The following is a 27,639-nucleotide window of genomic DNA, read 5'->3' on the forward strand; positions in this document are numbered from 1 at the left end:
CTCTTCCTTGCTAAAAACTGTTAGATTACATTCCTAAAGCTAGCCACCATGGTCTAGTCCCTTATTTGGCCATTTCCTCCTCCTGAGGATGACTACTAAAGTCTAGCTATTGAAGTATTAAAGTCCAGAAATCAAAAGCCCCCTTTTGGCTGCCCTAATTAATAATCAAAATTAAACACCTCATTCTAACACGATTTCCCCTTTTACCTTTATAAACTGCCATTTGCCCATGTGCCACATCTGTCTCCTCTCTATCCAAAGGCAGTCCTTTGTCCCTCTCCTTTGTTCCTTTTCTGTCCTCTCTCTTCTGACTTCATCTCTGGTTCCCTGCTCTTTGTCCCTTGGGGGCAAATAAATCTCCTTTGTGCAGAGAACTTGGTCTTGAGGTATCTTGTGCCAATACCGGTCCTTTCAGATGGGGAATTCAGAGTTCAGTATATATCCCAGCTGCTAAGCAGAACCTTTGACAAGCATTCACTGGATCAGGGTCCAAGACACTTCAACCAGGAGAGTATTTAATAAGCACCTCGGGTTTTCAGTTGGGGTCTCTATGGCTCCAGAACAAGGGAATTTTAGGGTAGGTTTCCTAAAGGTAGCCCAAGGCAGAGGCTTTGACATGAGTCCAGGAGATACGACCTCAAGAGAACTGTTTGCATGAGAGCTCCAACTCAACCCCTGGCACCATGGCATCCCTATACCCAAAGAGTCTAGAATGTTCTGGTGGAAGATCCACCTCAACTCCCCTCCCTCATCTCTTTCCCCAAACCCGTCCCTTCAAAGCCCACCAAATACAGCTCCTCCCCCAGAGAGGCTCAAGACAACTCCCACAAGGTATATAAGCTGCATCCCTGAAAACAGACACATGGTCTCTCGTCCTGGTCTCCTCTCTGAGGCCCAGGAATGCTTTACCCATTAAACCTGGGCTTTTCCAATTCAGTCTGATTCGGTTTAATTTGGATTGCTGCATCAGTGGAGAGTCCTTCAGGGTGCAAAGACTTACAGGAACTACATAGAGAAAGGAGACAAGGAAGAGAAGAGGGAACATACATGAGGAGGGCTGTGTCTCTGAGCAGTCTCTCCCAGGCCTGGAGGCTGGGAATAATTACTAGTGATTCCCTTTGAAAAACACTGACTCCCCAGAGCTAACGTTCCCATTTCCATGTTGTCCTAGAATCCCTTTAGCAATGAAGAAGCTTGAGAGGGGAAATTCAATACGAAGTTTAAACAAAGAAGATGTAAAAATTCTAATATTAGACCAAATAGATTTTAAGATGCATTATTAAGAAGAAAAGTAAAAGTTTCATAATGATGTGGAACAATTCATTATGACGTCCTAGCCTGTACATAACTAATAATATAGCAGTAATATGCAAAGCATGTTATATGTAAAAAGCATGCACAGATATATAATGCTAATGTATCTAAAGCCACAATCACAATGGACAGAACTAAAAGAGATAGACAAATCAATAACCACATACCTCACTCAATATAATTTAAAAAAAAGACAAGAAATCAGCCAGGACATTGAAGATCTGAAAAATAAAATTAATAAACCTGACTTAATTGATATATAAAATATATCTCCAGTGAAAATAAAATTCAAATTATTGCCAAGTGCATATGAAATGTTTAATAGAAGAGAGCCATATGCTCAATCAAAAAGAATCTCAACAATTTTCAATGCTCATAATGATCTGTTGATTAGTCTCTGAATATAATAGAAGCCAGAAGTAAACATCAAAATCCTGACATGCCCAAATGTTAAATATATACTTTACAAGTAACCAAGAGCTAGGGGCTAGAAAGCAGTTAAAAGCATTCACTGCTCTTACAGAAGACCCAAGTTCGATTTCCAGCACCCGCATGGCTGCTCAAAACCAGCTGTAACTCCAGCTGAAGGGCAGCCTAGGCTAGAAAAACTCTATTTCCAGAAGGAAAAAAGAAAAATAAATCAAAACTGAAAAAGGTACTAGATTAAAATAGGAAAGCATGTAATCTTAGTACTTTAATTTGGGTAACTGAAAATTCAATTGAAATGAATTAATCCTGGGACAAGCTGACATATGAATAGATCATTTAAATAATACTTAAAAAATAAACCTTGTAATTCAAACCTTCCCACCAAGAGAAACTTCAGACAGCTCTGCTAATTTCCATCAAGTTTATATACAGGGAATGAATCCAGTTCTACTGATCCAATATAAAATCTTCCAAGAAATATAAAAAAAAAGAGAATAGTCATCCAAATTCTATTTTCAGCAAGTAATTTTGAGGGCACCAACAAGCTGATTCTAAAGTTTATGTGGAGAAGTGAAAGCCCCAGAACGGTCAGCACAGGATGAGGAGGAGCAGAGGTGAGGACCCACGCAAGCCCAAGACTTCATGTAAAGAAGCCACACGGGCCCTTCCTCCCTTACGTTGCTTTGGTAAGCAACAGGAAGAAACTAGGATCCCACACCCACGAGAAGCTGGTGTTAGGACAGAGTGACATGTGGCTGAGTGTGAGGAACAGACAGACAGCCCAGGGACAGATCCACATGAATGTGGATTACTGGTCTTTGCTGCAGGCCTACGGTATTTAATACAGAGAAGGTTTTCAACATACAGTGTTGGAGCAACTGGACACACATGCAAGATAATAACCTAGTAATGTATATACAGACTTTGGACCCTTTACACTAGATGATCACAGATCACAGAATCGAAATGTAAAACAAAACCATAACATTCCTGCATGATATTAGAGAAGAAAGCCTCAGTGACCTGGGCTTGGTGGCCACCCTAACAACACCAGAGGCACAATCCATGGAAGAAGTAACTTACAAGATAGATTTCATTAAAATGAATTTATTTGGGGAGTGGAGAGATAGCTCAGAGGGAGAGATAGCTCAGAGGTTATGAGCACTTACTGTTCTTGTAGAGAACCCAAGTTCGGTTTCCAGCACCCACATGGTGGCCCACAACCACCTGTAACTCCAGTTCCAGGGGAATCCAATGCCCTCTTCTGTCCCTGCTTGCACATGGTGCAGCTACATACTTAGAGGCAAAACACTCATACACATAACATTTAAAATCTTAAAAAGATAAAAAGGTTACCTTTTGTGTGAATTCAGTGGACAACGTTCTGGAAAAGTGGACCCCTCAGAGACAGTTAAAAAAAAATCAGTGGTTGCCAGTCATTGGAGAGTAGAAGTGGGAAGGGTAATAGACAGAGGCAGTGTAGCAGAAACCTTAGATGGTCTTATTAATAAAATCAAACCTGAGGCCAAGTATTGGGGTGAACACTGGATGATCAGAGAAACAGAACAAGCCACAGCTAACCTCACCTGGCCAACTTCTCAGCTGATCTTGTTTCCTCAGACTGGATGCCTCTGTGTCCTCATCCAAATGGATCTCAGCTGAACTGTGCTGCTAGAAGCCTGAAAGCTTAACCAGCCAAATGCTTCTAGTTTCTGGTCCTCACGCCTTATATACCTTTCTGCTTTCTACCATCACTCCCTGGGATTAAAGGCTCACTTTCTGGGATTAAAGGCGTGTGTCACCATGCCTGGCTGTTTCCAATGTGGCCTTGAACTCACAGAGATCCAGAGGGATTTCTACCTCTGGAGTGCTAGGATTAAAGGTGTGAGTGCCACCATTTTCTAGCCTTTGTATCTAGTGGCTGTTCTGTCTCTGACCCCAGATAAGTTTATTAGGGTGCACAATATTTTGGGGAACACAATACCACCAAAGGCAGAGACTTTTAGGCAGTAAAATCACTTGCATGAAGCTACCGTGGAAGCCACACACCATCCACTAGACCTTTGTACAAACCCAGGCAATATGTAACACCATGGTAAACTATGGTAAACCATGGTCTTTGTGTGACCACGACATGTCAGAATAGCTTGCCATTTGTAACTCCTGATGGCTTTGGTGAGGGTTGATAATAGGGGAGGCTGTAATAGAGACATCACCAAACCATATGACATACAGGAATACAAAGTACCAATTAAAGCACTAATAACCACAAAACTCCAAACTGCAAAACTGATATAAAATAGTCTACACAGTTAATGATTATTTAAGGTACATGTGGAAATGGTAAATGAATGGTGTAACAGGGAAAGGGAAAAAGAGAGGAAAGGGACTAAGGAAAGAACTTACGAGAGGGAGAGGAAAGAGTAAGAGATTAGAAAACACAAATATAAAAGAAAGAAAGAAGAAGTTCTAAATAATTTCCTGATGAGAAAACTGCCAAACAAACCTCGGGGCCAAGGACATGGCTCTGTCAGCAAAGCACTTGCAGCAAAAGCATGAGGACCTCAGTTCAAATCCCCGGCACTCATGTAGAAGCCAGGAGGGGCGATGCACATTTGTAACCCCAGCACTAGGGGTATGTGAGGATAGGCAGATGCCTGGATTTCACTGGTGAGCGAATCTAGCCGAATCAGTGAGCCCTAGTTCAATGGGAGACCCTGTCTTAAAAATTAAGGCAGAGATTGACTGGGGAAGACAGCTTGCACTGACCTCTAGCCTCCACATGTGTGCACACACACGTACACACACATATACACACATCCACACGCATGTTCATGCACACACAAATTAGGTAGGTATGAGATGGATGGGGCTAAAAATTCAAAACATAATAGTTTAAAAAATAAGGTAGATTAAAATACTACTACAGTAGAGAGAAAAAAAGGAAGGAGCATGGGACGGAACAAAATAAGGAGAAAAGATGGCTCAGCGGGCCAAGTTCTTGCACAAGCCTGACAGACAACCCACGTGAAAGGGGAAGTGGAGAACCGACTCCACAGAGTTGTGCTCTGACCTCCACGTGTGCCTGCCCACCATAGCAAAGTGAAAATCCTAAGGAAAAAAGAAAGAAGAGAGAAGGAATATATTTCTCAGTAACGAAAAATTTATGTAAGTAAAAATCACATGAGTATATGAAGGAGGATTAAAAAATAAAAACATAGTAAAAATATGATAATGTAAAAAATACAGTAAAAGTGTAGGGAAGGGGCTAGGGGAAAGCAAGGTCTTAGTAAGGAAACAGGGTGATTGTGTCATTTTTCTAGAGAGTTAGAGACTGCTAGTTATGTGCTGTGGGGTGGGAAGAGCCGCACTGGTGGATTCTTGCCTTTCACGCTAGTGGCTTCCCTTCTTTGTGTACCAGGGGCCTCTGCTGGCCACACTTAGCTTTGCAGTTGGTGGACTTGGGTTCTCTCACCCTCTTGAGACTCCTCTCTGTAACTCCTGGAGTAGCTAAAGCCCCAAGCATATCCTGAGTGTTAGAAGCAAGTGGCATTGAGATCTGAGCCAGCGGGGACCGGCCTTCATACTCAAGTCCTCCTAAGCATTAACTGTCCCGATGGAAGGATGCATTGGGCGTGGGCTAGTCTTTACACACTTCTTGGCCTGAGCCAAACCTCTTGCCACGTGTGCCCTTTGGTTTGTGAGCATCTATCTGTCTGTCCTCCTCACTCTCCATAGCTGCCCCCAAATGCTGTCTCTCATCTTGGGGCTGTGGCAGGTTAAAGTTCAGGCTCCCTGACTTGTAGTGGTTCCCTGTTCTCATATCCTTGGAATATCTCAGTCTGAAACAGCAGATTCACTTCCAAGGTGGTTTCTGGCCACCACACTGAGTCACACGAAATGAAGAAACGGGACTCTCTGTGGCAGGTCTCTAGAGGAACCACTGTCTCACCCAAACCTGAACTTGTATTTGAAGCCTGTCAGGCTGTGCACGGTCCTCGGGCCAGGACTGCTAGTCTGTTTTCACCGGGGCATCTGGCTCACCTTCCGGATTAGGCTTCTGCTTTCCAGACCAGGGAGCGAGGGGCTGCCGCTGAGTTCTGCCAGGTTTACTTTTCCCTGTGTATCTTTTTGTGTTTCTTTTCCAGTGACCTGTCATTGTTCCTTTTGTGAATTCCAGAAGCTCCTTCCCCCCTTTATTTGGAAGGGTTCACGTTCTGTAGTTTTGACTTTCTGTACCAGATCACTTGAAGGCAGCTTCTCATTCACCGTCTCACCCAGAAGTCCACTCATTTGATTTTTAACTTTTCCCCCCATCTAAAGCCTTTGGTTTTGTTTTTAATAAGATCAAAAGAGGAGCATGAGGATAATCTTTTCAGATCATTGTGCACATTGTCTGACTCTATACCCAAATTTGACAAATGGCCAGTTCTTAACACTCTGTAGAATGTTGAGTTCTTAGATCCTGTAGAATCTAAAAACAGGTCACTAACGTCACATACGTTATGATGTTAAACCCATGGAAGTATCTGGCACTTTGAATGGATCTTCTCACCTACATATAATTTTGTGACATCATACAGTCATAATTTGGAGAAGTTATGCAGATATTTAAAATGTTAGTTGACCTTATTGTACACTATACAATGTATGTCATCAAGAAGTCATACCGCTGGGTGACAGTGTTCTTAGGGAAACAAACAAATGTCTATTCACCACAAATAGGAAACCAGTGACAGACCAGAGTCCAACTTGGTGAACCAATGAGTTTTATTTGGGTTACTTACAGGAGTCTGGGTGAGGGATTACTTAGAGAAGCAGAAATGGCTCCAAAGCAGCTGCACCACCAAAGCTGCCTCCGCTCCAATTCCTACCATAGATAGGGTTCATGAAAGGGGGACACCTGGATCTCACTGTACAACTGACAGGCAATCACTGTACAACTGACAGGCAATCACTGTACAACTTACAGGCAGCTCAACAGGTTGGAGAGTATCTCTTTCAGCAGTTCAGCTTGACTGAAAGTGTCTCTCAGCAGCCCTTACTGCTTATATATGCTTGGGGAGGGAGAGGCCTAGTACATCTGGTCTATTTCAGGGACTTCCTGAAAACTTTGAGTTGTTTACTTGTTGAGTGGAAGTGGATTTTGTGGTTGGGGGTCGCCACAACATGAGGAACTGTATTCAAGGGTTGCAGCATTAGGAGGGTTGAGAACCACTGTTCTAGAATATCCTGTGTTAACTTCCCTCCAAGGTGGAAGGCTTTATCTAGGAGGAAATCGATACACAGCACATATCAACTATTACATGTCATGCCCGAACAATTTTACACTTTGGGAAGACACACAAAGTTCATGTTAGAAGATAGACGTTTTAAACTTTTCTAAATGTATTTGATTACAGACTTTTTGGCTCTTATGTAAAAGTGTGTGTGTGTGTGTGTGTGTGTGTGTGTGTGTAAGGGGGGAGGAGGTAGAGAGAGGGCAGAAAGAGAGGAAGTGAAGAAGCCCAAGGCATTTGTTTAGATTGCTTTGTGCTAAGTACCAGGTTTACTCAAGAGGTCTTTGTATCTCACTGTCAACTGCAAAACAGGCTTGTTTTTTTTTTTTTTTTTTTTTTTTTAAAGGCAAATGAGGCTTTCTTATCAATATAACAGCAATTTTGAGGAACAAACTTCAGGAAAGGGCCCCAGAGTGCTCTGTGGACCACATTCTAAATACAGCTGTTCTGATGCAGAATCTTTCAAACTGTTTGCAGCCCAGCTCTCACCTAGGGGGCAAAACCCCATTCCAATCTCGAAAAGTCTGTAAGCAACAAAAGGACCGGCAACACTGTCTGTCCTCCTTCCCATAGACACCCCAGGCGGCCTCCTGGCTTCTTTGTTACTCTTCATTAAGGGTAAACATTCAGTCTCTCCTCCCCTAACTGGGAATTCATTGCTTAACAAACATAAGGAGTTGAGTCTTAGAAAACCAGAGAAGGTGTCAGATGGAGAGGGAAGTTGATGGGTAAGAGACTAAGGAGAAATTAAATGCTCTCCTGGGTGGAAGGGAGTACTCAGTTTGCTAGGAGGAGGGGAAGAGCAGACAGAACAAGGCCGAAGATCAAGAGGTCTGTCACTCTCTCCTGGTTGTCCCACCCACTTTCTCTGAGCACATACACCTTTCTGGTGTCCTGGAGACCCACTCTGGCCTTCCACACAGAACCCAAGAGAAGGAGGTTGTTTCCTGCAGACATGGGGAATGGTTTCAAAGATGTGTTTTGTGCACGTCTGAGTATTGGGGATACAGCCCTAGAAGCAGTGTCAGAGATCCCACTTTTAAAGGACTTCTAGCCCAGGTGATAAGATTGCTCATAAGAGAAGTCAAGGTGTATTTAGCCAGTGGGTGGGGTTACGCGCCCTCAGTGTCCTCAACACTTCTTGCCCCATCAAAGTGGTCAAACCTTTTTGGATCGGAGGGTGAAACTGAGGCAGACTAGGAGGAGAAAGGGAGGGGAAGAGCACAGCAGATCTGTTAAGTAAACAACGGCCTCTACCCCAGGATGCGCTCAGCACCTTCCTGGGCTCTGAAGAGTCAACACTGTTCTGAGACATGACTTGGCTTTTCATTGTTGATCTTTGTACAAAGTAGCAAAACCGTGGTGTAAACACAAGTCGGTAGTCTGAACGAATATGATTCACTATTTCCCTGTCTTCACAAAGGAAAGAGCCAGTCTCCTTGTGCTCTTGATGTCACAGTGAAAAGTATTAAGTTGACTAAATCTTGACCCTTGGAGACAAATTAAAAAAAAAAAAAATTCTTTGTGGCTGAATGAGAAACATGCATGAGGTGCTTTTGCTGTCTGACAAACTTGGATGATCACCCCAAGAAAAAGTGCTTACGTCATTCACTACACATTTCAAATTGGCACAATGATGCAGGACTCTGTAGTGCTTTCTTGGTACATAGACACTTGTGCCTTTGTGAACCTCATCCTTTGGGAAAAGAAGAAATTGTATTTTGTGATCTTGCTGTCATGAAGACAAATGTCTATTATATGTTGCTTTTTTCAATTAAAAAAGGACCTGACCTTCAATTTTTTCTGATTTTAAAAGAACACATTTTTGTAGGTCTATAAAGACCCGCAGGCCTCAGCATTATTTTTCAGGGGGGGTTAGCGTCCAGACACCGCCCTCTCCATGTATGTATTCCCCAAGAGGAAGTGTCCACAGGCCGTAACAGTGTATCTAGGAAGTGTCCATAGACTGTAACAGTGTATCTAGGAAGTGTCCATAGGCTGTAACAGTGTATCCTAGCTAGGGGTTCATAGTGAGATCCTCTCTCAAAACAAAAACAAACTGCATTGGTGAAAAGACAGATACACTGTTACAGTGTTACAGCCTGGAACTTGCTATGTAGACCAGGCTGGTCTTGAACTGACAGATCTACCTGCTTCTGCCTCCTGAGTGGATTTTTTTTTTTTTTTTTGATAAAGTTTTTTTAAACAGAAAAGAACAAACCAGTTATTTGTGACTTTACTGTTTCCAACAATCTGGTTGAGCTTTCAAGAAAAAATACAAATTTGAAACATTTGTTTGCCATCATGAACCTGACAACTTCCCAGTACTGAAAAAACCCTCAGATGAGATGCATGCAGGTTTCTCCCAACTTTACCTGGAGTCACCTGGGGAAGAAGGAACCTCAGTTGAGGAATTGCCTCTGTTGGCTTGGGGCACGTCTGTGGGGCATTTTCTTAATTGCTAAATGATGAAGCAGGGCCCAGTCACACCTTGGGCAAGGTGGTCCTGGGTTGTATAAAAAGGTTACTAAATGAGAGCCTGGGAGTCTGCTTTAATTCCTGCTCTGACTTCCAGCAATGATGGGCTGTAACATGGATGTATAAGCCTTTAAATAAATGCTTTCCTTCCCAAGTTGCTTTGGCTATGGTATTTACCAGAGCAACAGAAAGAAAACCAGCTATGGTGAGTATGGCATGAACAGGTACAGTACCAGTGTGTGCAATGAACTGCTTACAGGAAGTCAGAAAGCCAACACTGCATAATTCAAGGAGCTTGCATTTTCCAAATGACCCAATCCTGTGCAGCTAAATGGTCCCTTCCAGACATAAGACCAATGCATTGTAGTGTACCTAACATCAAAAGTTGACTCACTGGTTCTAGATTCTATATTGCAATAACCTGTAAGAAACTATTACTTTTTAGAGTTACTTTTTAGAGTTAGAGATGGCTTATTGGTTAAGAGCACTTGCTGCTCTTCCAAAGGACCCAGGTTTGATTCTCAGCACCCACATTAGGCAGTTCATAACTGCCTGTAACTCCAGTTCTAGGAGCCCCAATGCCCTCTTCTGATCTCTATGTGGTGTATACACACGCACTCAGGCACATACACACACATAAAATAATAAATAAATCCTTAAGATATTATTGAATTTGAATATAGCATCAAAAAAGTATCTGAAAAGACTATTTAAACCCTCTATTCCAAATATACATCTATATGCACAAAGCTGATTCATCAAAACTGCATATAGCAACTGATTGAACACAGAAAACACCAGAATCTAGTTCTATTAAATCAGGCTCCCAATAGGAGTTGAAAATTATAACACAATGTCACTCTTCTTGCTAGCTTTTTGGTTAATACAATTTTTTTGTAACAGTGCATTATTGTGTTATACATATGCTAACATTTTCAAATGAACATTTTGCTGAATATTTATTTTTTCTTAGTTTTAATTTAGTTTCTAATGGTACTTTTTTTTTTTTTTGGCAGTGCAAGGTCTTGAATGTAGAACCATACATCACTGGGCTACATCTTTAGACCTTAGTAGAGAAAATATGTATGAATGTATGTATGTATGCATGTATGCATATATCTCCACATAACCAAGAACTCTTCAGGGTCTTCAGCAATTTTTAAGAGTGTCAAGGGGTTCTGAATCCACATAGTTTGAGAGCTGTGGTTATAGGAAAACTCTCTGGTAAAATGCTCATGAAGGACCATTAAGTTTAAAAGCAGGTGCTGAGCACTGGAGTGGAAAACTGTACACGTTTAATATGAAGCAGATTTAGCAAACCCATGTAACTCAGCAAACTGCTCCTTGCTCAAAGGGGGAACATTCTTTCCCAGTGAGTGCTTACAGTGATATTTATCTTTTGAGCACTTTTATTTTCTAGTTTCCATGATAAACACACATTTATCTTGCAAATGGGGAAAAACCCCAAAGTCTTTAAAAATTAAGAGAGGCAGCTGTGTGTCTCCCTGAGCCAGGCTGAGAAGGATGCAGATCGCTGACATAGAGGGTGGGGCCCAAGGTGAAGGGAGAGATGGAGGGAAAGGCTTGCTGCACCACACAGCACAAGTGTGCTACTATACTCTTATTATAGTCTGCATGAACAGCACACTGGGGACAGGGGGCAGGTGGCACAAGATGGCCTCTTGAGAAGTGCAGGCTCTAACTTGACCTGCAGAACTGAGGGTGGCCTCTGCAGAACTGAGGGTGCCTGCCCAGGGATTCTGAGGGGGATCAAGCGACAAAGGGGGTCAGCCCTCTGGCTTCCCTTATGTGCTTCCTAGGCATCCTGAATGTTTTGTTTGGAATTCGACGCATCTTTATTTCCTCAGCTTTTCTCCTGTCGCTTTCCACGATGGCCAATCTTGATTATATCCTGATGCCAATTGGAGTAGATTAAGAAGCATCTAGATTATAAAGTATATCTTTGGAAGGAATAATTAATAATAATAATTAATGAATCTGGGTGGCGCCTTACCCCAGGCTGGGAGTGCAGATGGAATAAAAGCAAGGAGGAGAAGGCCAGTGCCAGCAGGAGTTCTGTCTGCTTCGTGGGTACAATGATGTGAGCTGCTCCATCATGCACTCTCTGCCTTGACGTTCTGAAATTGTGAGTCAGGATAAATCTCCCCTAACTTGCTTCTTGCAGGTATTTGGTCACAATATGGCCAACACAGAAACGTGATATATGAGAAGTACTCCGACTATGTGGTTCAGATGCCTTTAGAGCTGGATCGTGGGAGGAATTATATAGAGTTTGAAGATGTGGGCTAGACAAGCCCTAGTCTTCTGTAAGCAGAATTTAATAGAAGATCCTGGTAGGACCTCAGAAGACCAGAATGGATATTAATGTGGATGATAAAAACGGTGCGTGTGAGCTTTCAGATGACAACAAGGACTTCATTGGAAACTGAATGACATTTTGGCAAATAGCTGGGTCTACATTTTGTCTGTATCCTGGGACATAGGAAAATGAGTTTAAACAATAAATTAATCTGATGGAGGAGGATGAAAGACAGCACTGAAGTGTGGCATGGGTGTTACTCGATGCCTTTAGCCAGGTTTACAGTGAGGATTGAGAGAAAATACCAAACAAGAAAGGTTTGAGAAAAGTCAGTGTCAAACAAAAATTGATAAAGAGACAGTTCCTGAATAAACCAGGTCTAGTAAGGAGAAGCCAAGAGCTTTGTATTAGAACAACAGAAAAGTTACCTGAAGGCATCTCAGATACTGGCCAGACCCCAGGCTTGTAGGCAGAAGGGTGTCAAATTTATAAACTCATTTGGAAGACTTTCCCTTGACACGAGTGTGCTCAGATGTTCCCTGCTCACACAAAGGCACCTAGAGACATGTTGGACTGGTTTCAGCTGCCTGGGCACTCAGAAGGTCGAGAACCACTGCTATAGGGCTCACAGTTCAGAATTTGCCTCAAGTCTTGAGATTTTAGGCTTGAACTTTTGAACAACATTGGAATATTAAGACCATGGAGACTCTTGCCTTTTGCATTATGAGATGACCCTGAACCTTTACCCAGGGGTAGGTATTACGAGCTCGAATATGAAATGCCCATCCTTACAACAAGTTCACTGTTGAAAGCATGGTCTTTAGCTGGTTACACTATTTGAGGAAGCTTGGGAAACTTTAGGATATGAGTCCTAGTGAGAAGAATTAGGGTACAGGGGCTCACCACTGGAGTATATCTTGTCCTGGCTCCCTCTCTCCTTCCTGTTTGCCATGAGATGAGTGGCTTCTGCCATGCACTCTGCCACTCTGATGTTCTGTTTCACTATATGCCCTACTCATTAGAGCCATGGACTGTGGGTTGAAACCTCTGAAATTTAGTTAAAAAATAATAAATAATTTCTTCTTTAAATTGTTCCTCTCAAGTATTTGTTACAATGACAGAAAGTCTGACTAACATGTTTCCCCTTCATTTTCTGAACTCCATTTTCATACTCTGGTCCATAATAGTTTCAGCCATGCTCCTGCCTCAGAGCCTCATGCTTAGAACACTCCTCTCCAGTAACTACATGGTTTGCTTGCTCCCTCTGTTCCTTCAGGCCTTTCCTCAAGTTTCTTTCTTACTGAGCTATCGCTTTACTTATTGGATTCTACTGTTTCAGTGTTTGCCTGCATGTGTGTATCTGCACCACATGGTGCCTGGTACCCACGGATGTCAGAAGAAAGCACCGGATCCCCGGATTGGAGTTATCGGGACCACACGAGTGCTGGAAACAGAACCCTGGTCCTCTGCAAGCGCATAAAGTGCTGTTAAACACTGAGCCATCTCTCCAGCCCCAAGACTGCCTCTTAAACACACCGCTGCTCACCTTCCCTATTAATTTCCCACCTCATTTCCTCCCAGAATTTACACCCTTTAATACATGATTTCTTTGTCTCTTGCCCTTCTTTCCCCATCAGACTGCAAACCCTAGGAGGGCAGGGTTTTTTGCCTGTTTTGTTCACCATTTCATATCCACCACCCAAATTTATGCATGGTGCAAAGTACATCCTAGGTATTTACTTGAAATGAATGCGTGGATGATAGATAGGTATTAGTGCTTTGCGTGGCTTTAAAATAATGCGTAAAAGGTGGAGAGCTGGTTCAGCTGTTAAAGTAAGGGTCCCAATCCAAATACCTGCTGCTATTCTAGTGCAGCCTGGGCCCGGGGGAGAGTCTTTAGTTCTGTAGATGGATTTTGCTGTCCTTTTTCTGGCTGTCTGCTCCCCTTCCTTAATAAATGCGTAATAAAAGTGTCACTGCAAATCCCCACTTAGAGCCAATAGTCAACAAACGTTTGCTTAGTGGAGGTAGCTAACCGATTCCATGAACAAAGCGAGCCCAGACTTTTGAGGCCAGCTGTGAAGAACCCCACTGATCCAGGGAGTGAGATGCAGGCGCTGATCTTGGGGCGGGCAGCTGCTTGAATACTGCTTGTATTTAAAGACAGCAGGCGGGCTTGAGGCGTAGCGAGTTAGCACTGATCGGGAAGAAGATCCCTGATAACAGCAATCGTACTATCCTCCGTCTTTGTGGACGACGTCACTGGGCTTGGGGAGGCGCAAGTCACACAGTAGGTGCTCACTGAAGACAGGCTGAGTTGCGCTCTGCACAAGCATCTTCCTGAGGACTGACTCCTGCAGCTCCCGCGCGCGGACCGATGCCTGGGGATAGGGCGAGCCGCCAGGCCTAGGTGCACCCGAGGCTGGAGTCGTTGACGTCCAGGGCCCCGGCGCAGGCCGGGGTCAAGGCCGGGGCGCTGGGTAGCGCGGGGAGGGGTGGCCGGACGCGCGAGGCCGGGAAGGGATGTGACGAGCGGCGCGCTGTGCATTGTGGGAATCCCGGGGCCGCCGCGAGTGGTTCCAGTTCACTGGTTCCAGCGGAGCCGGACGGAGGGCGCGAGCGCGGGACGCGCGGGCGGGAAGTGAGGAGGCGTGGGCGGGCCGGCAGGAGTGCGGAGCGGAGCGGCGCGAGCGGCCGACAGGGCTCGGGCCCCACACCTTGCAGCCGCCCGGTAAGTGCCGCGCGGGCCTCGGAATCGCAGGCTGCCGGTCCGCACCGTCTGGGCCCCGAGCGCCCTCCCGCCGCCGTGCGCAGCGGCCCTGCCTGGCGTCCGGGAGAGCTCGGGCGCTTGCCCCGGGTCCTCGGGTTGCCCGGAGCCCGCCAAAGGCCTGCCCGGGCAGCGCGCGGGTCCGGGTGGTTTTGTTCGGAAAGCAAACCCGGAAACCAACTTCTCTTGGAGACGCACCCCTGCCCCCGCCGGGGCGCTTTGTGGGAACGGGGCTGATCGGGTCCCTCCTTTGGCGGTACAGCCGGAGCTGATACGGGCCAGAGGACACCGAGGCCCCGCGGCCCTGACCGGCCGGCCCGCCCGGGCGCGGAGCGTCTGTGCTCGGAGTTGTACTTGGTCGCGCGCCGCCAGCCCGCGCGTGTCCTCCCGGGCACAATAAGTGGGGCGCGAGCCTTGGGCCGTTGTGTGGCCGGCTGGAGGGGGCCCACCGCGAGGCCTTGAGCAGGGGAGGCCTGGGGACCGCTCGCGGACCGAATCCCAGGCCGGGGCAGGCTGGAGAGGAGCCATGGAAGCCCCGCTGCTTTCGCTCGCCTTTTGTTTGCTTTGTGGTGGGGAGGTGTTATTTTAAGGTGACTCCGGAAGGCCGTAGGCTCCCCGCGCGCAGAGGGACAGCTGAGAAGAGTCTCGGGGGGGGGGGGGGTGAGTGGAGATGGAAGGCGCGGGATGCTGCAGGCTGGGTCACCTGACAACAGGTGTGCAAGATGATGAGCCCTGTCCCCACGCCCGCAGAGACCGCTGATAACTCTCATTGCTGCACAGAAGATCGCTTGAAAGAGTCTTTTAGAGGAAATGTAGGGGACATGTTCTCTGAGTTTGAAAGTGAGTGACTTGTACAAGCAGTTGAGACAGACCTTGGCTCCAACAATTGCAATCATTATGAAGTCTTTGTAAGGTTTTAATGATCCAATAAACAGCTTAGAAGAATAGACAATTAGAGGGGTTCTCCCCCTCACTTTCTTCCTTGCTGACACCTCTGTGGTTTGAGGTTTTACAGTTAAAAGAGAGGAAGTGTTTTGTTTCTAGACTTTGCTGCAGGGAGTCCCAGTTTGGGGCAGTTTTGTGCTGGAGCGGAAGAGCACAAACTAGGGCTAACTCTATACTACCCTCCCGTCACCTTTGGGTTCCCGATGTGTAGTCACAGTTACCATTAGTTCTGAAATGGACACTTGGTGCCTGCTACCGGGACTAATACACCCTGAACACAATTGAGCAAGTGATCAGCAGCGGCTCGGCTCACACACCCTTCTGAGTAGATCGGCTTTTTCAGTTTGTGGGTTTTTTCTTTAAGGATAATGAAACTCCTGAGACTTTCGACTTTCCCCCTTTCTCGGTTTGCTGGGACTGAGGGCCATGGGTTTCACTTGTTGCTGTCAATGTTGATCCCTAGGTAAGGTGTGGGGGAGGGGTGAGTGGCCATTGTTTCTGGCAGGTGCTCACTTACGATGAGGCAGGAAGAGCTCACATTATACTATACTGAGAATTGTCTGGAAATTCACATGTGGTTAACCTCCTCGCTGGTCAGTGTCAAGGAGTGGTACAGGTCAGTCTGCCATTTCCTTGAATCCTAGAAAGAGCCATTCTTTCCTCCCCCAGTGACAAGCTGATGACGCCCCAGGTCGATTAAAGACTTATTTAAATAAATAAATAAACTGGAAAACTCAGATAGTCTCTGTGTGATGTTCAGAGATTTGCAGTAGCCTTTGTCTTGATGGGCTTTTCAGAGCCCATTCTTGAAACATGACATGGGAAAGGGTGAGGGTGGGACCCTTACCTATCCTGAGCCCCTCCCTCAATCTGTATGCTTATGGGTGGTGGCTCCTGCCTCAGCTCTTCTGAATGCTTGCACCTGAATGGATCAACTCTTGGTTCCAAAGAGGCCAACGCCTTGTTGCCGAGAGCACCCTGCCTGGTTGGTGTCTTGCACTCACTAGTCCCAAGAATCTGTTCTGGGTTAGGTAATGGGAATATAGTCATGAGCAAGAAATGCCCAGGCCTTACCCTGGAGAACCGACTGTAGGAGATGCAAACAAGTGGGTGTCTCCAAGGAGACCAGTGGAGGAGGGGCAGTTGTGTTAGTGGGATTGAGCTCTGTCTGTCCTGGAAAAATCAAGGGGGAGTTTGCTGGACGAGGGAGGACAGATGGGGGCAAGTGTTTATGCCTGAGAAACCACATGTGCAGATTGTAGAAGACAACAGCAGAGGACCTGTGAGGTCCAGCCAAAGTTTCAGGATAGGGGACAGGCAGGCAGAATCACAAGGAATCCTCATCAGAACCACAGTTGATCCTAAGAGCAGTCAGGAGCCTCCAAGGGCTCTGAGCAAGAGAGAACAGTGGTCAGTCTCTCATTCTTAGCTGGGACACCTGCTTAGCAAATACCCAGAAGTGTCCAGACGCTGAGCTGACTGGGCTCCTGCCCTCTTAAGGTCACATTTTCTTCTAATGGCTTTTTGGAGGAGCTGTCTTGGAATTTAGCACAACCTTTATGGGGGAGAGGAAGCAAGTGGCAGCATTGCCCTTACAGTGCAGGGCTGGTCCCTCCATGCAGGCAGGAGGCACACCTTGGTGCACATTCAAGGGTGAAGATTCAGGCTCCAGCTACAAGCCATTTCCTGCTTGTGAATGACACTTGGGTTTGCTTTCCTCCACACTGGAAGCTGGACACATGAGCAGCATACATGTACTGGGACCTCTTCTGTCTGTAGTCCCTCCTTTGGTTGCCGATGGTTCATTTAGTGTTTGGTGAATGGAGAGAGATTTTTCCTGATTGACGAGTACAAAGACTGGTCTCTGTTCTGAACCAATGGCAGTGCAGCTTGGGTCGTGTAGCAGCCACGTGTCTCTGGGGACAGGACAACAGTGCCACTGTTAATATTCTGGCAGGAAAGGAATAAACAGGAGAGTAATGCAGACAGGATTGCCATCCTGCCCTTCAGAGTGGAGTGGCTCTGCTTTGCCTTCGTGACCAACATTGACAGGAAGGTGACCTGCATGTGGATGCAGGCATCTTTTCAGCTGCAGGGACTGTAGCAGGTGGCCCTCATTAATAGTATCTTCAGCACTTATAGCTCAAATTCCTCCATGCCTGGGACTGGGACTCAGGTTCTCTGACACATCTCCCTAGTAGTTCTAACCAATAACTTCATTCAGAGTCACTATCTTCAGAATTGATCATTCCCATGAGTTGAATGCCCTGATTGGTTACATGTACAGCCTACAACCTGCAGGCTGTATGCATCCTAGGGCAGTGTGAATATGGTCCAGCACTTTGTAGATGCCATCTTCATGTTGTACTAGTAAAAATGTTGGTCACCCCTGGTAAAGGCTGCCTCTGCTATAGCATCAGTGGGCCAGTGTCTTACAGGTGTGAAGAAGATGAACAGTTTCCTCTGGCTGGAATTAGTCAGAATAGTGCTGAGAAGAAAGGTAAACAGGGTCAAAGATTGTCACGGTCATAACCCTTTGTGTGACTTGTGTCTCAGCTATCAAGGCATGATTCCTTCCGGGAACTCCCAAGGTAGTGCAAACTCCCTGACTTTTGAAGGTCTCCGCTTTCACAGTGACTTGACAAATGAATCTTGACAAATGCATATATGGAATAACCCCAAAGAAGGCTCCTGATGTCCCAGTAGCCATGGCTCCGCGTCCCTGGCCTTTGGACATGCTGCCCTGTTCTCTATTGATGGGAGAACATTCACTGTAATGGCAAATGAACAGCCACAGACCAGATAGCAAGCAGGGCTACAGTGGTGAGCAGAGGAAGATGGTTTGGAGCACCGCGACAGCTAAGAAAACAGGTATTGATGCAGTGCAGCGAGTGTTGAGGACAGGGTGTATGTATGTGTGTGTGTGTGTGTGTGTGTGTGTGTGTGTGTGTGTGTGTGTCTTAAACTCTTTTCCCCCTTTAAAGGCACCAAGGTTCAGTCATGGGGACTCTGTCTATTGACCTTGCCTAATCCTAATCATTTCCCAAAGCACCACCTCTAAACTTATTGCCAGATTAAATTTCTATTGTCTAAATACCCAGAGCTATAGGAAACCTCAGAGACACTGAGACCACCAATAACCCAGAGTACAGGGATGTGAACCAGAGTCTCCTAGGATGGGTGGTAGCATCTTCATGTCCTAGGCTGGTGAGAGCAGAGGAGTGGCTATTATGTAGTGGTAACTGGACACATTCTTAGTGTCTTCAGAGTGTTTGGGACCTTCAGTGGATGGATCCTTTTGGATGACTGAGTAGGGTGCCCTCCTGGATGGTGAGCACAGCAAGGAGAGAGATACTTCTCTGGTCAACAGCAGTGGTGTGCTGAGAAGAGGCCGAATGCTTGGAAAGTCATCTTGTCCACACTGTAGGACTGTCCTTCCCTCAGGTCAGGCTCCATGTAGGACACAGGTTACACTTGCTGCTCAGACCATGGCTTCAAAGTCAGCTTTCAAACCGATTTGTCATATGGCCTCTCACAGCCCCTCTTGTAGTTACATATAGATGCGTGGCCAAGTTCTGACTGGTGGATCATGATTAGTGGTGGTGTACCTGTTTTGAGACCCAGCCCCTAAAAATCCGTGGGTTACCCTCCACGATGTCCCCGTTCCGTGCAGCCTTGGGAATGAGGCACTAAAGATGGCAGAGTCAGAGATGGGGGTCTGGGTCTAGGCGACGTAGAGATGTGACTGCCAGTCACTGAAACCTTCCCTGGACCTGTATTTGCTTCTCTGCTCCTCTCACGAACTATCTGAGGTTAGGTACCTTTACAAAGAAATTTGCTTAGTGCACAGTTTTGAAGGTTCGTGGGTATGGTGCCAGCCTCAGCTTAGCTCAGATGAGACCCTCCTGACACATATTACACTGCTTTTGGGGGTGGGGTGAGCATGATCATATATCATATCATATATCATGTCATATATCATATCATATATCATGTCATGTCATATATCATATCATGATCATATGGTAAGAGGCAGAGGAGTCTGGAGGAGCCAGTACTGGAATCCCACTAGCCCCCCTTCTTAAAGTCGATACCCCTTATCCCCAAAATGGAGACTAATCTAACATGTGAGCCTTTGGGGGTCACATGTGTAAAGCATAGCAGGAATTGTTATGAGTGAGAAATAAGTTGTGGGGACTTATTTAATGGCAGCTTAGCAATAGTGCCCTGATCAGGACAAGTGTCTGTCTAAGGCCTATCATGCAAGGAGATGCTGTCTCTTGTCTTACGTGTCCTGTGTTTTGGGTAACAGTTGAGCAGTGGCTCAGGGTGTCAGCCCCCTTACTCACACACTCAACCAGTTTTCCCACCAATCCTTGAAGGTCCTTTCTGCCATCATCTCTAACTGACATATGAAAACAAAAGGTTCAGAGGGGTTAAGTCACTTGAATGAGGCCACATGCCCACTAGTAGAGCCGCGAAGCAGGTCGGGTGTGGAACTCATTATAGATCACGATGCCTGATCTATAGCCTCTTCTCCCATGGCCACTTTCCCCACAGTAGAGCTGAGCTGGAGCTGCCCATACACCAGAGACCTCAGAGCAGGCAGGACCTGGCCCGCATACACAGGCTTCTCTGGAGACTGCAGGTAGGAAGTAATTGGGCAAAGCATGCTTAAAGCCCACCATGCACTGCTGTCGGTGAGGAGGCTCAGGCCTTAGAATTCTTTCAGAGCTTGGGGAACTAACTGTAGATAGAAGTGCAGAAAGAACAGCCGAGTGTAACAGAACCACGGCCACCCACCTGCCATGGCAGAACCAAGGGGCTGCTGCGTTAGTGAAGCCTCGGACACCATGATGAGATGTGGGCATGTTCCTCACCAGCACAGTGGCTTTGGGGATGTGATGAGCAGTGGTTACTTGCATTTCAGTTGAATTGCGCAGGCACATACACGAGCTGACGCAAGGCTATGGAACCGTGGAGCAGTGGTCTTTCTGGCTGTGGCCAGGGCTGAGAAGGGTGTGTGTGAAGAGGAGAGCAGAGGACATTCCAGGTGGGAGAAACAGGGTGATGATGGGCACAGGATGTCAGAGGTGGCCCGGGGCTCCTGAGCCAGCAAGGATACCAGGAAACAGTGCTGTGGAAATAGATAAAGATGCTTTCTCAGAGCTCAAGGAGATGGGGAGGAGGCAGAAGCGGCTCTGGTCTGGAGAAAGCCTGCGGTTAGCTACAATGAGAGGTAAAAATGCAAAGCGGGTGAGGGAGGGGTGGGGGAGTTCTGCAGATGGCTTGGGCAAAACTTTGCTATTACTTGGGGGCTCTGGAGGCCAGCAGGAAATAGGGGCCACACTTACACCTGTTTGGGTTGTATGGTGTACAGTATTGCCACTGAGGGGGCCTAGAGACCCAGAGAACCTTAAGGTGCCTGTAGGACTGATACGTGGGCCTTTGCCATAGGAGTCTGGTAGCCAGCTATACACTGACATAGGGACAGAGTGTCCTTAGCTTTTTTGTATAAAGACCCTTGGCTACTGTCAGAGAAGGAAACAGAAGGAATATCACTCTTAAAGAGTGAGCATGTGTAGGACTTGGCAGGTCCACAGAGGCAGCCCAGATACACCTGTAGGTCTTCTGGGGGAACAGCTGGTCTGTGCACATGTCATAAAGGTGCTGAGCTGCTGGCAATCACCCCTGACCACAGGCTGCTCCTGCCGAAAGAGGGGAGAGACACTGGCAATAAAAGCTCTGAAGATCTTGGGTTGTTGGTCTGTGAAACGCATTTGCTAAGCCAAAGGTTATAGGAATCAGTGACAACTCTCTGCAAACAGGTATATATGTGCCACCCACACTGCATGCTCAGTGAGCCCAGGTACCTGGGCATGGTGTGTCCTGGAACAGTGTTGCCACAGAGGTCAGCTCATTGCTTCTGACCCTCTTTAATTGTCCCAAGACCTTAAGACCTTGGATATGGCACAGTGCAGGGCTCCTGGCAGCGGCTGGAGCTACCTTACCTCTGCTGCAATGTGGCTGCCTCAGCATGCCCAGGAATTTTGTTGTCTGTGGCCCTCACAGCTGTGTCTCTAGCCGGCAGATGTTAGTGTGGACCACAGCCCCTAAGCTAAAGAATGTCAGAATAACAAGAACTCCTAGCCCTGGGGCCTTTGTGCTCATAGGCACAGTCTTTAGAACTGGAAGGCCCACACATCATGGAGCCTGACCTCAGAGTCTTAGCATCTGGAGACCTGTTCATTTGGTTCAGTGAGCAATAGGATTGCATCAGGGAGACTCCAGAATCACCCGGTATCCCTCACAGTTATCCTTCAGCACCCCACACTGGCTTCACACTCCAGTTTTACATTTGTTCACTTATAATTTAAGTGACTCTCAGGTTATTATTAATCATCTCTCTCGACGCCACCTTGGGAGGGCAGGGACCACCTTTGCCCAGCAAAGTTCCAATAGTGTACACTTCATGTAAGCCTTTGCCACCCTACAAGTGCAGGTTCGGCCCTCCATCCATTTGTGGTCTGTAGGAGAAGCTGGAATCAGGGCCATCACTGCTGTGGCCTGAAGCTCATGGAGCTGAGATTCTGGACAGTAGGTCAGAGATGATTGACAGCACAGAGAAAGGGGACAAAGGAGGCCTGACCGGGCGGGGGCGGGGCGAGTCAGTGCAGATGTGTGAAGAGGAAAAGCAGGAGGACCTTTGTGGGGTACCCCACGAATCTCTGTGTCGGAGTTTAACTCACAGTGATGTGAAGCCAAGTTAGATTTGTGTGGCGGGCCTGGATTTCTATGGCATTGCATAGTGGTGGCCGAGGATCATGATTTTTCTTACTTTGGGATTTGTGGTGGTCTTAGTAAGCTCTTAGATCAGGGCTGGGACACATTCAGATATGGATGTGACAAGATTGCCCGGCCTGCAGGGTAGAGAGGAGGAGGAGAGCAGTTAGTGAGGAAGAACTTTGCAGATGCCTGTGACCACCTGGTTAACATGGGATGAGTCGAGTCCAGTCACAGCTGAGGAACATCCTCTGGGCAAGGGCTGTGTGGTGGGAGTGGACAAGCAAAGCCGGCGACGACGCTCTTCTCCAAGGCAGCCCAGTGGACCGCATGTGCTCAGAAGGCCTCTTTCAACTGCCACCTGTGGCTTCTGGCTTTTCCTCACTGCTCTTGCCTGTCATAGGCCAGGGTCCTAGAGAGAGAACACGATTTTCATTACAGATTCCAGCCTCTTGGCTTTATGTCCTTGTTCTAGGTGAAGACCATAGTTTTCTTTCCTTTTTACTGCAGATTTATTATTCCAGTCTCAAGTACATAAAAATACAATTATTAAAGAGGTGTAGAACATAATAGGAAATCCCATTATTTTTATTATTTTTTACACCATGAGGCATAAAGGCAAGACACTTAAGAGCAGTCGTTGTCAGTATAACATTTAAATGGAAGTGGCCAATAAAATTGATGTCACAGGATAAAATATACACAACTGTATTCTCTTTGCAGGACTCAGCTCTTTCCAAGCACATAAATGACTTGGCAGGCTAAGTGGACTCAGTAGCTGCCTGCCGCGTCTGTACCTGGAAAATGGGGAGTGAGCTGTCCCCAGTGTCCCTGACTGTGTGCTTCTTACCTTCACAGTGAACTTGCTGATCTGCTTCTGGGGCCACCGCCATGTCGAGCCGTGGTGGGAAGAAGAAATCTACCAAGACCTCCCGGTCAGCCAAGGCAGGAGTCATATTCCCTGTGGGACGGATGCTGCGGTACATCAAAAAAGGCCACCCTAAATACCGGATTGGCGTGGGGGCACCTGTGTACATGGCTGCTGTCCTGGAATACCTGACAGGTTAGTTCCCAAGCCAGCTGTGGCACCGTGGGGTGGATGTGGTGGGTCTGTGAGCTTGCCAAGGACTCACAGGATCTTTTCCTACTTAAAGAAGCTTCTTTAAATTTCTGGAAAAGTCACAGACTAGAACAAGAATCATTTTTACCTGGATCTGCCAGTTGCTAACATTTTACCTCGATTACTTGGCCCCCTTCCCCACATTTTTGTGCACTGACTCTTCTGTATTTATTTTTGGCAGTTAGGTACCTCATTTTTAAGTTTTCAGAGTTACCCTAATAACGCCATCTATGACTTCAGGTTTCTTTCTTTTTTGGTTTTTCGAGACAGGGTTTCTCTGTGTAGCTTTGCGCCTTTCCTGGGACTCACTTGGTAGCCCAGGTTGGCCTCGAACTCACAGAGATCCGCCTGGCTCTGCCTCCCGAGTGCTGGGATTAAAGGTGTGCGCCACCACCGCCCGGCAGGTTTCTTTCTTGATTCAGGATCCATTTCAGTATCTTGGATTGCACATACCCATCAGGTTTGCCTTGTCCTGTGTCATCTTGAAGGGCTCCAGGTTTAGTCTCCCATTACACGGACATGTTAAAGCATCCATGCCACTTATCTTGCCACATGTTCTTCGGTCTGGGCTGCTCTCGTGATAGGAGATTTTGGCTTTGCTTTGCAGGCGAAGCAGGGGTGGTGTTGACTCTTACTCTCTGTTTCTGGTGTGGGCTTGTCCTGTCCCTCATTCATCTGAAGTGGCAGATACCAGCTTTCTACACATCTCTTACCACAGCTATCCTTCAGCCAGCGTCTTTAGTCTCCCAGGATGATCTTAACCCTAGAGAGCCCTTAGACTGTGGTGGGTATGTTGAACAAGGAGTTGGGGTTTGGGTTAGTATTTATTTATTTATTGAGACAAAGTCTCATGTAGCCCAGCTTATCCCCCAACTCTACAGAGCTGAGGATGACCTTGAAATCATGGTAGTTATAAAATAGAGGGTTTTTTTTTTTTTCATTTCTCTCATTCTGTATATCCTAGGTGGCTTTCTTCTGTCAATCAGATGTTCTCCACCCCCACTCCCCTTCCCTTCTTATTTTTGTGCGATCAGGATTGGCTCATGATTTCCTAACTTGGTGTGTAATTCTTCACTCGTCATAGCTCATTTTAATGCTCAGACTGGCCCTGGGTGGAAGAAAAGCTGGTTCTTAAGCTCCTGTTCCACATTCTCATTGCTTTCTGTAGGTTTTCTTGCTGTTGAGCTCAGTGGGATGCCTTAAGTCTCACTTGGAACTTTGCTTGTCCCGGTCTTGGAGTCAGCCACCGTATGGTCGTTCGGACAGGTCTGACTGTGGCCCCATTGCAGGAGACCAGCTGGGCAAGGACACATACTGTCCCTGGTTTTAGTGAAGAGAAAATGAGGCCTCAGAGCGTAAGAGGACACGCCTAGTCTGCACATACCCTTTAAGGGGCCCAGAAGGCCCAGATGCTGCTGTCTTTTGTAATGGCACTTATTAGTAGGGTGAGCTTCCTGGGTACTAGGAAGTAGCTCCGTGATTCTTGTAGCTGCTTCTCCTCTAAGAGAAGAAGAGATTGAGCAAGACAGGGCACCTCTTCTGAACTGGCACAGCTAGTAGCAGAGTTGCTGGACTGCTCCCGCATTGCCCACACCTCTCCCCATGGCAAATCTCAGGCCTCCCTGGAGCAGACACAGTCACGAGGGAGGCGACATTCTCATGATTATCAAGCTTTAAAAAGTAGTCATTTTGTTGGAGTCATGAGGCGTTTACACATATTTTGGGACTTTTGGCTTTCTGCTTGGGAAATGTGCTCACAGGTGGCAAACCTGTTAGTGTGGGCTGGGCATGGTTCTCACTCTAGATGAGGAAACAGGCCTAGAGTTTAGGTGGAGTACCCAGGGTTCTGGTTGTTTCTTGGTTCCTGTGGTAAAACATTGACTAAGAGCAATTTGGTGGAAGGAGAGAGTTTATTTAGCTTCCCGGTTATGATCCTTCATCAGGCAAAGCCACAGCAGAAACTTGGGGTGGAACTGAAGAGAGAGCCCATGGGGTACTGCCTCCTGGCCTGCTTCCAGCTGTGTGCTCAGCTCCTTTTACACAGCCCAGGCCCACCTGCCCACGGATGGCACTGCCCACAGTATGGGGGGGGGTCCTCCTGCATCAATTAGCCATCAAGAAAATGCCCCAGATGTACCCACAGGCCAGTCTGTTGGAGTCAGTTCCTTGTGAGGCTCCCTCTTCCCAGGTGTATCAGGTTGGTAACTGAAGCTGACTTGGGCATAATGGGCAGCGTCGGCAGTCAGCCAGAGGGACGGGAGGGGTGACTGGATAGAAAGCAGAGGACTCCATAGTTCTACACACATTGTGACCAAGCTGAGTCACTTCACCTTTCTGGGCCCACTTTGCTTACAGCTCAGATGGAGACAGTTATCCCTGCTCTCTGGGTACCATAGCAGCTTCTTTAGAGCAAGATGGGAAAGCCATTGTCTTGGCCTCCTCACACCACGATGCCCCCCTGCTGCCACAGACGCTCTCAGTAGGTTAAATGCAGCCTGAGTTTCATTTCTTCCCCAGAGCTTCTTGTGTTTGGTTAGTGAGGTGTGAGGGGACAGTACCGTTGCTCCCCTATCTCAGGCAGCTGCTCCCTATCGCCCCGCGGGTATCTGTAGAAGTGTCTCGTCTGTGTCTGTCTCCTTACGGATCTGAGCCCACTACTTAGGAGACCGAGGTGAAGATCCTTGTGCATGGTTCTGGAGACCTTGACCATGCTGCGCCTACGCTGCTCCCTCCTGCTATGGTCGTACGTGGTGGTGCTCATAATGGAGAAGGTCGGCAGGGGCAGCCCATGACTGGGGACAGCGCAGAGGCCTTCTTTGCCCAATGAAGTGTGCGATGTTTTGTTGTATAAAGCTCTTCCAGTAGGGCTGCTGCTAACTGAATACACATCGTATCTGCCTGTACACGGCTTTAGTCCTTGGCATGAACATCCTGGCACTGCCCATCACATGCCTGGCCCATGTAACTCGGGAGAATACAGTGGTCAGCGCTGCACTGTCACCTGTGAGGTCCCTGTATCCTGTTTCTTGATGGAGAAGCATCCGATGGGCACAGGGGCTGTGTCCAGCGAGCCCCTCAGAACACTGCTGCATGCACTGTGACTGCTCTCAGAGGGTCCCAGCACTCGGTCTGTGGGGTCAGAATGTGACAGGCAGGGGTAGCTGGAAGTTTTAGGTGTCTCCCTGTTCTCAGTCTTGCTTTGGGGTCCTTAGTGAAAGGAGAGGTGGACCAACTCCCCTTTCTGTTCTGCCTTTGCTTTTGTTTTACTGAAGACTTTTTCTCACTCATCTTGCACACTTATTGAGTACCTACTGTTTGCCAGGTACTGTGTTGTGCTCTGCATGAGAACACAGTGATGGGGCAGAACAGGCTCTACTCTGTGGAGCTCTATCCAGAGTAAGTGCTGTGTTCAGAATGGGCATGAGCAGAGCAAAGGGGTGCCTGATCAACCCTGGGCCTAGAGATTCACCGTCAGGGAAAACTTTAGGGGGTTGGAAGGAGATGTCCCCATAGGCCTCGTGTAGCATGAGTCTTAAAGAGTCTTATTAACAAAAACAAACCTGGGGCCAGGTATTGGGGTGAATGCTGGAAGATCAGAGAAGCAGAACAAGCCACAGCTTCCTCACCTTGCCAATTCCTTAGCTGATCCTGTTTCCTCAGACTGGAAGCCTCTGTGTCCTCATCCAAATGGATCTCAGCTGAACTGCTGCTCAAAAGCCTGAAAGCTTAACCAGCCAAATGCTTCTAGTTCCTGGTTTTCACGCCTTATATACCTTTCTGCTTTCTGCCATCACTTCCTGGGATTAAAGGCGTGAGTTACCATGCCTGATTGTTTCCAGCGTGGCTTTAAACTCACAGAGATCTGGATGGATCTCTGCCTCCCAAGTGATAGGATTAAAGGCGTGTGTGCCACCATTTTCTGGCCTCTATATCTAGTGGCTGTTCTGTTCTCTGACCCCAGATAAGTTTATTAGGGTGCACAATATTTTGGGGAACACAATATCACTACAGCCTCGGGAGGGCCTTGGTGTCAGGCCATACTGTAAGAGCTGGGGGAAGTTTCTGCGGTCAGTTCCCCTGCTCTCCACACCTGCTGGGTGCTAGTCCCACACTCAGGCATGAGGAAAGTATAGAAAGAAAGCAGAGATCAGCCTTCCATCATCTTGGAGTCTAGTCAAGATGAGCATCAGATACTGTGCTGTGA

At 47.0% G+C, this 27,639-nt stretch overlaps 1 protein-coding gene across 4 annotated transcripts in view; it reads left to right on the top strand.

Annotated features, from left to right (window-relative positions):
* The first annotated feature begins 14,374 nt into the window (after positions 1-14,374).
* Positions 14,375-27,639, top strand: part of LOC131910903 (core histone macro-H2A.1) — a 64,685-nt gene continuing 51,420 nt past the window's right edge. Inside the window, exons 1-2 of one of the 4 annotated variants that reach the window (XM_059262830.1) lie at positions 14,375-14,551; positions 23,174-23,378. In XM_059262830.1, the coding sequence (XP_059118813.1) occupies positions 23,207-23,378 (172 nt within the window). In that variant the 5' untranslated portion in view covers positions 14,375-14,551; positions 23,174-23,206. The remainder of the gene's footprint in view (positions 14,552-23,173; positions 23,379-27,639) is intronic. The other 3 variants (XM_059262831.1, XM_059262828.1, XM_059262829.1) reach the window with 3 other exon arrangements.

The sequence above is a fragment of the Peromyscus eremicus genome, chromosome 5 (assembly GCF_949786415.1).
Source record: "Peromyscus eremicus chromosome 5, PerEre_H2_v1, whole genome shotgun sequence".
NCBI lineage: Eukaryota > Metazoa > Chordata > Mammalia > Rodentia > Cricetidae > Peromyscus > Peromyscus eremicus.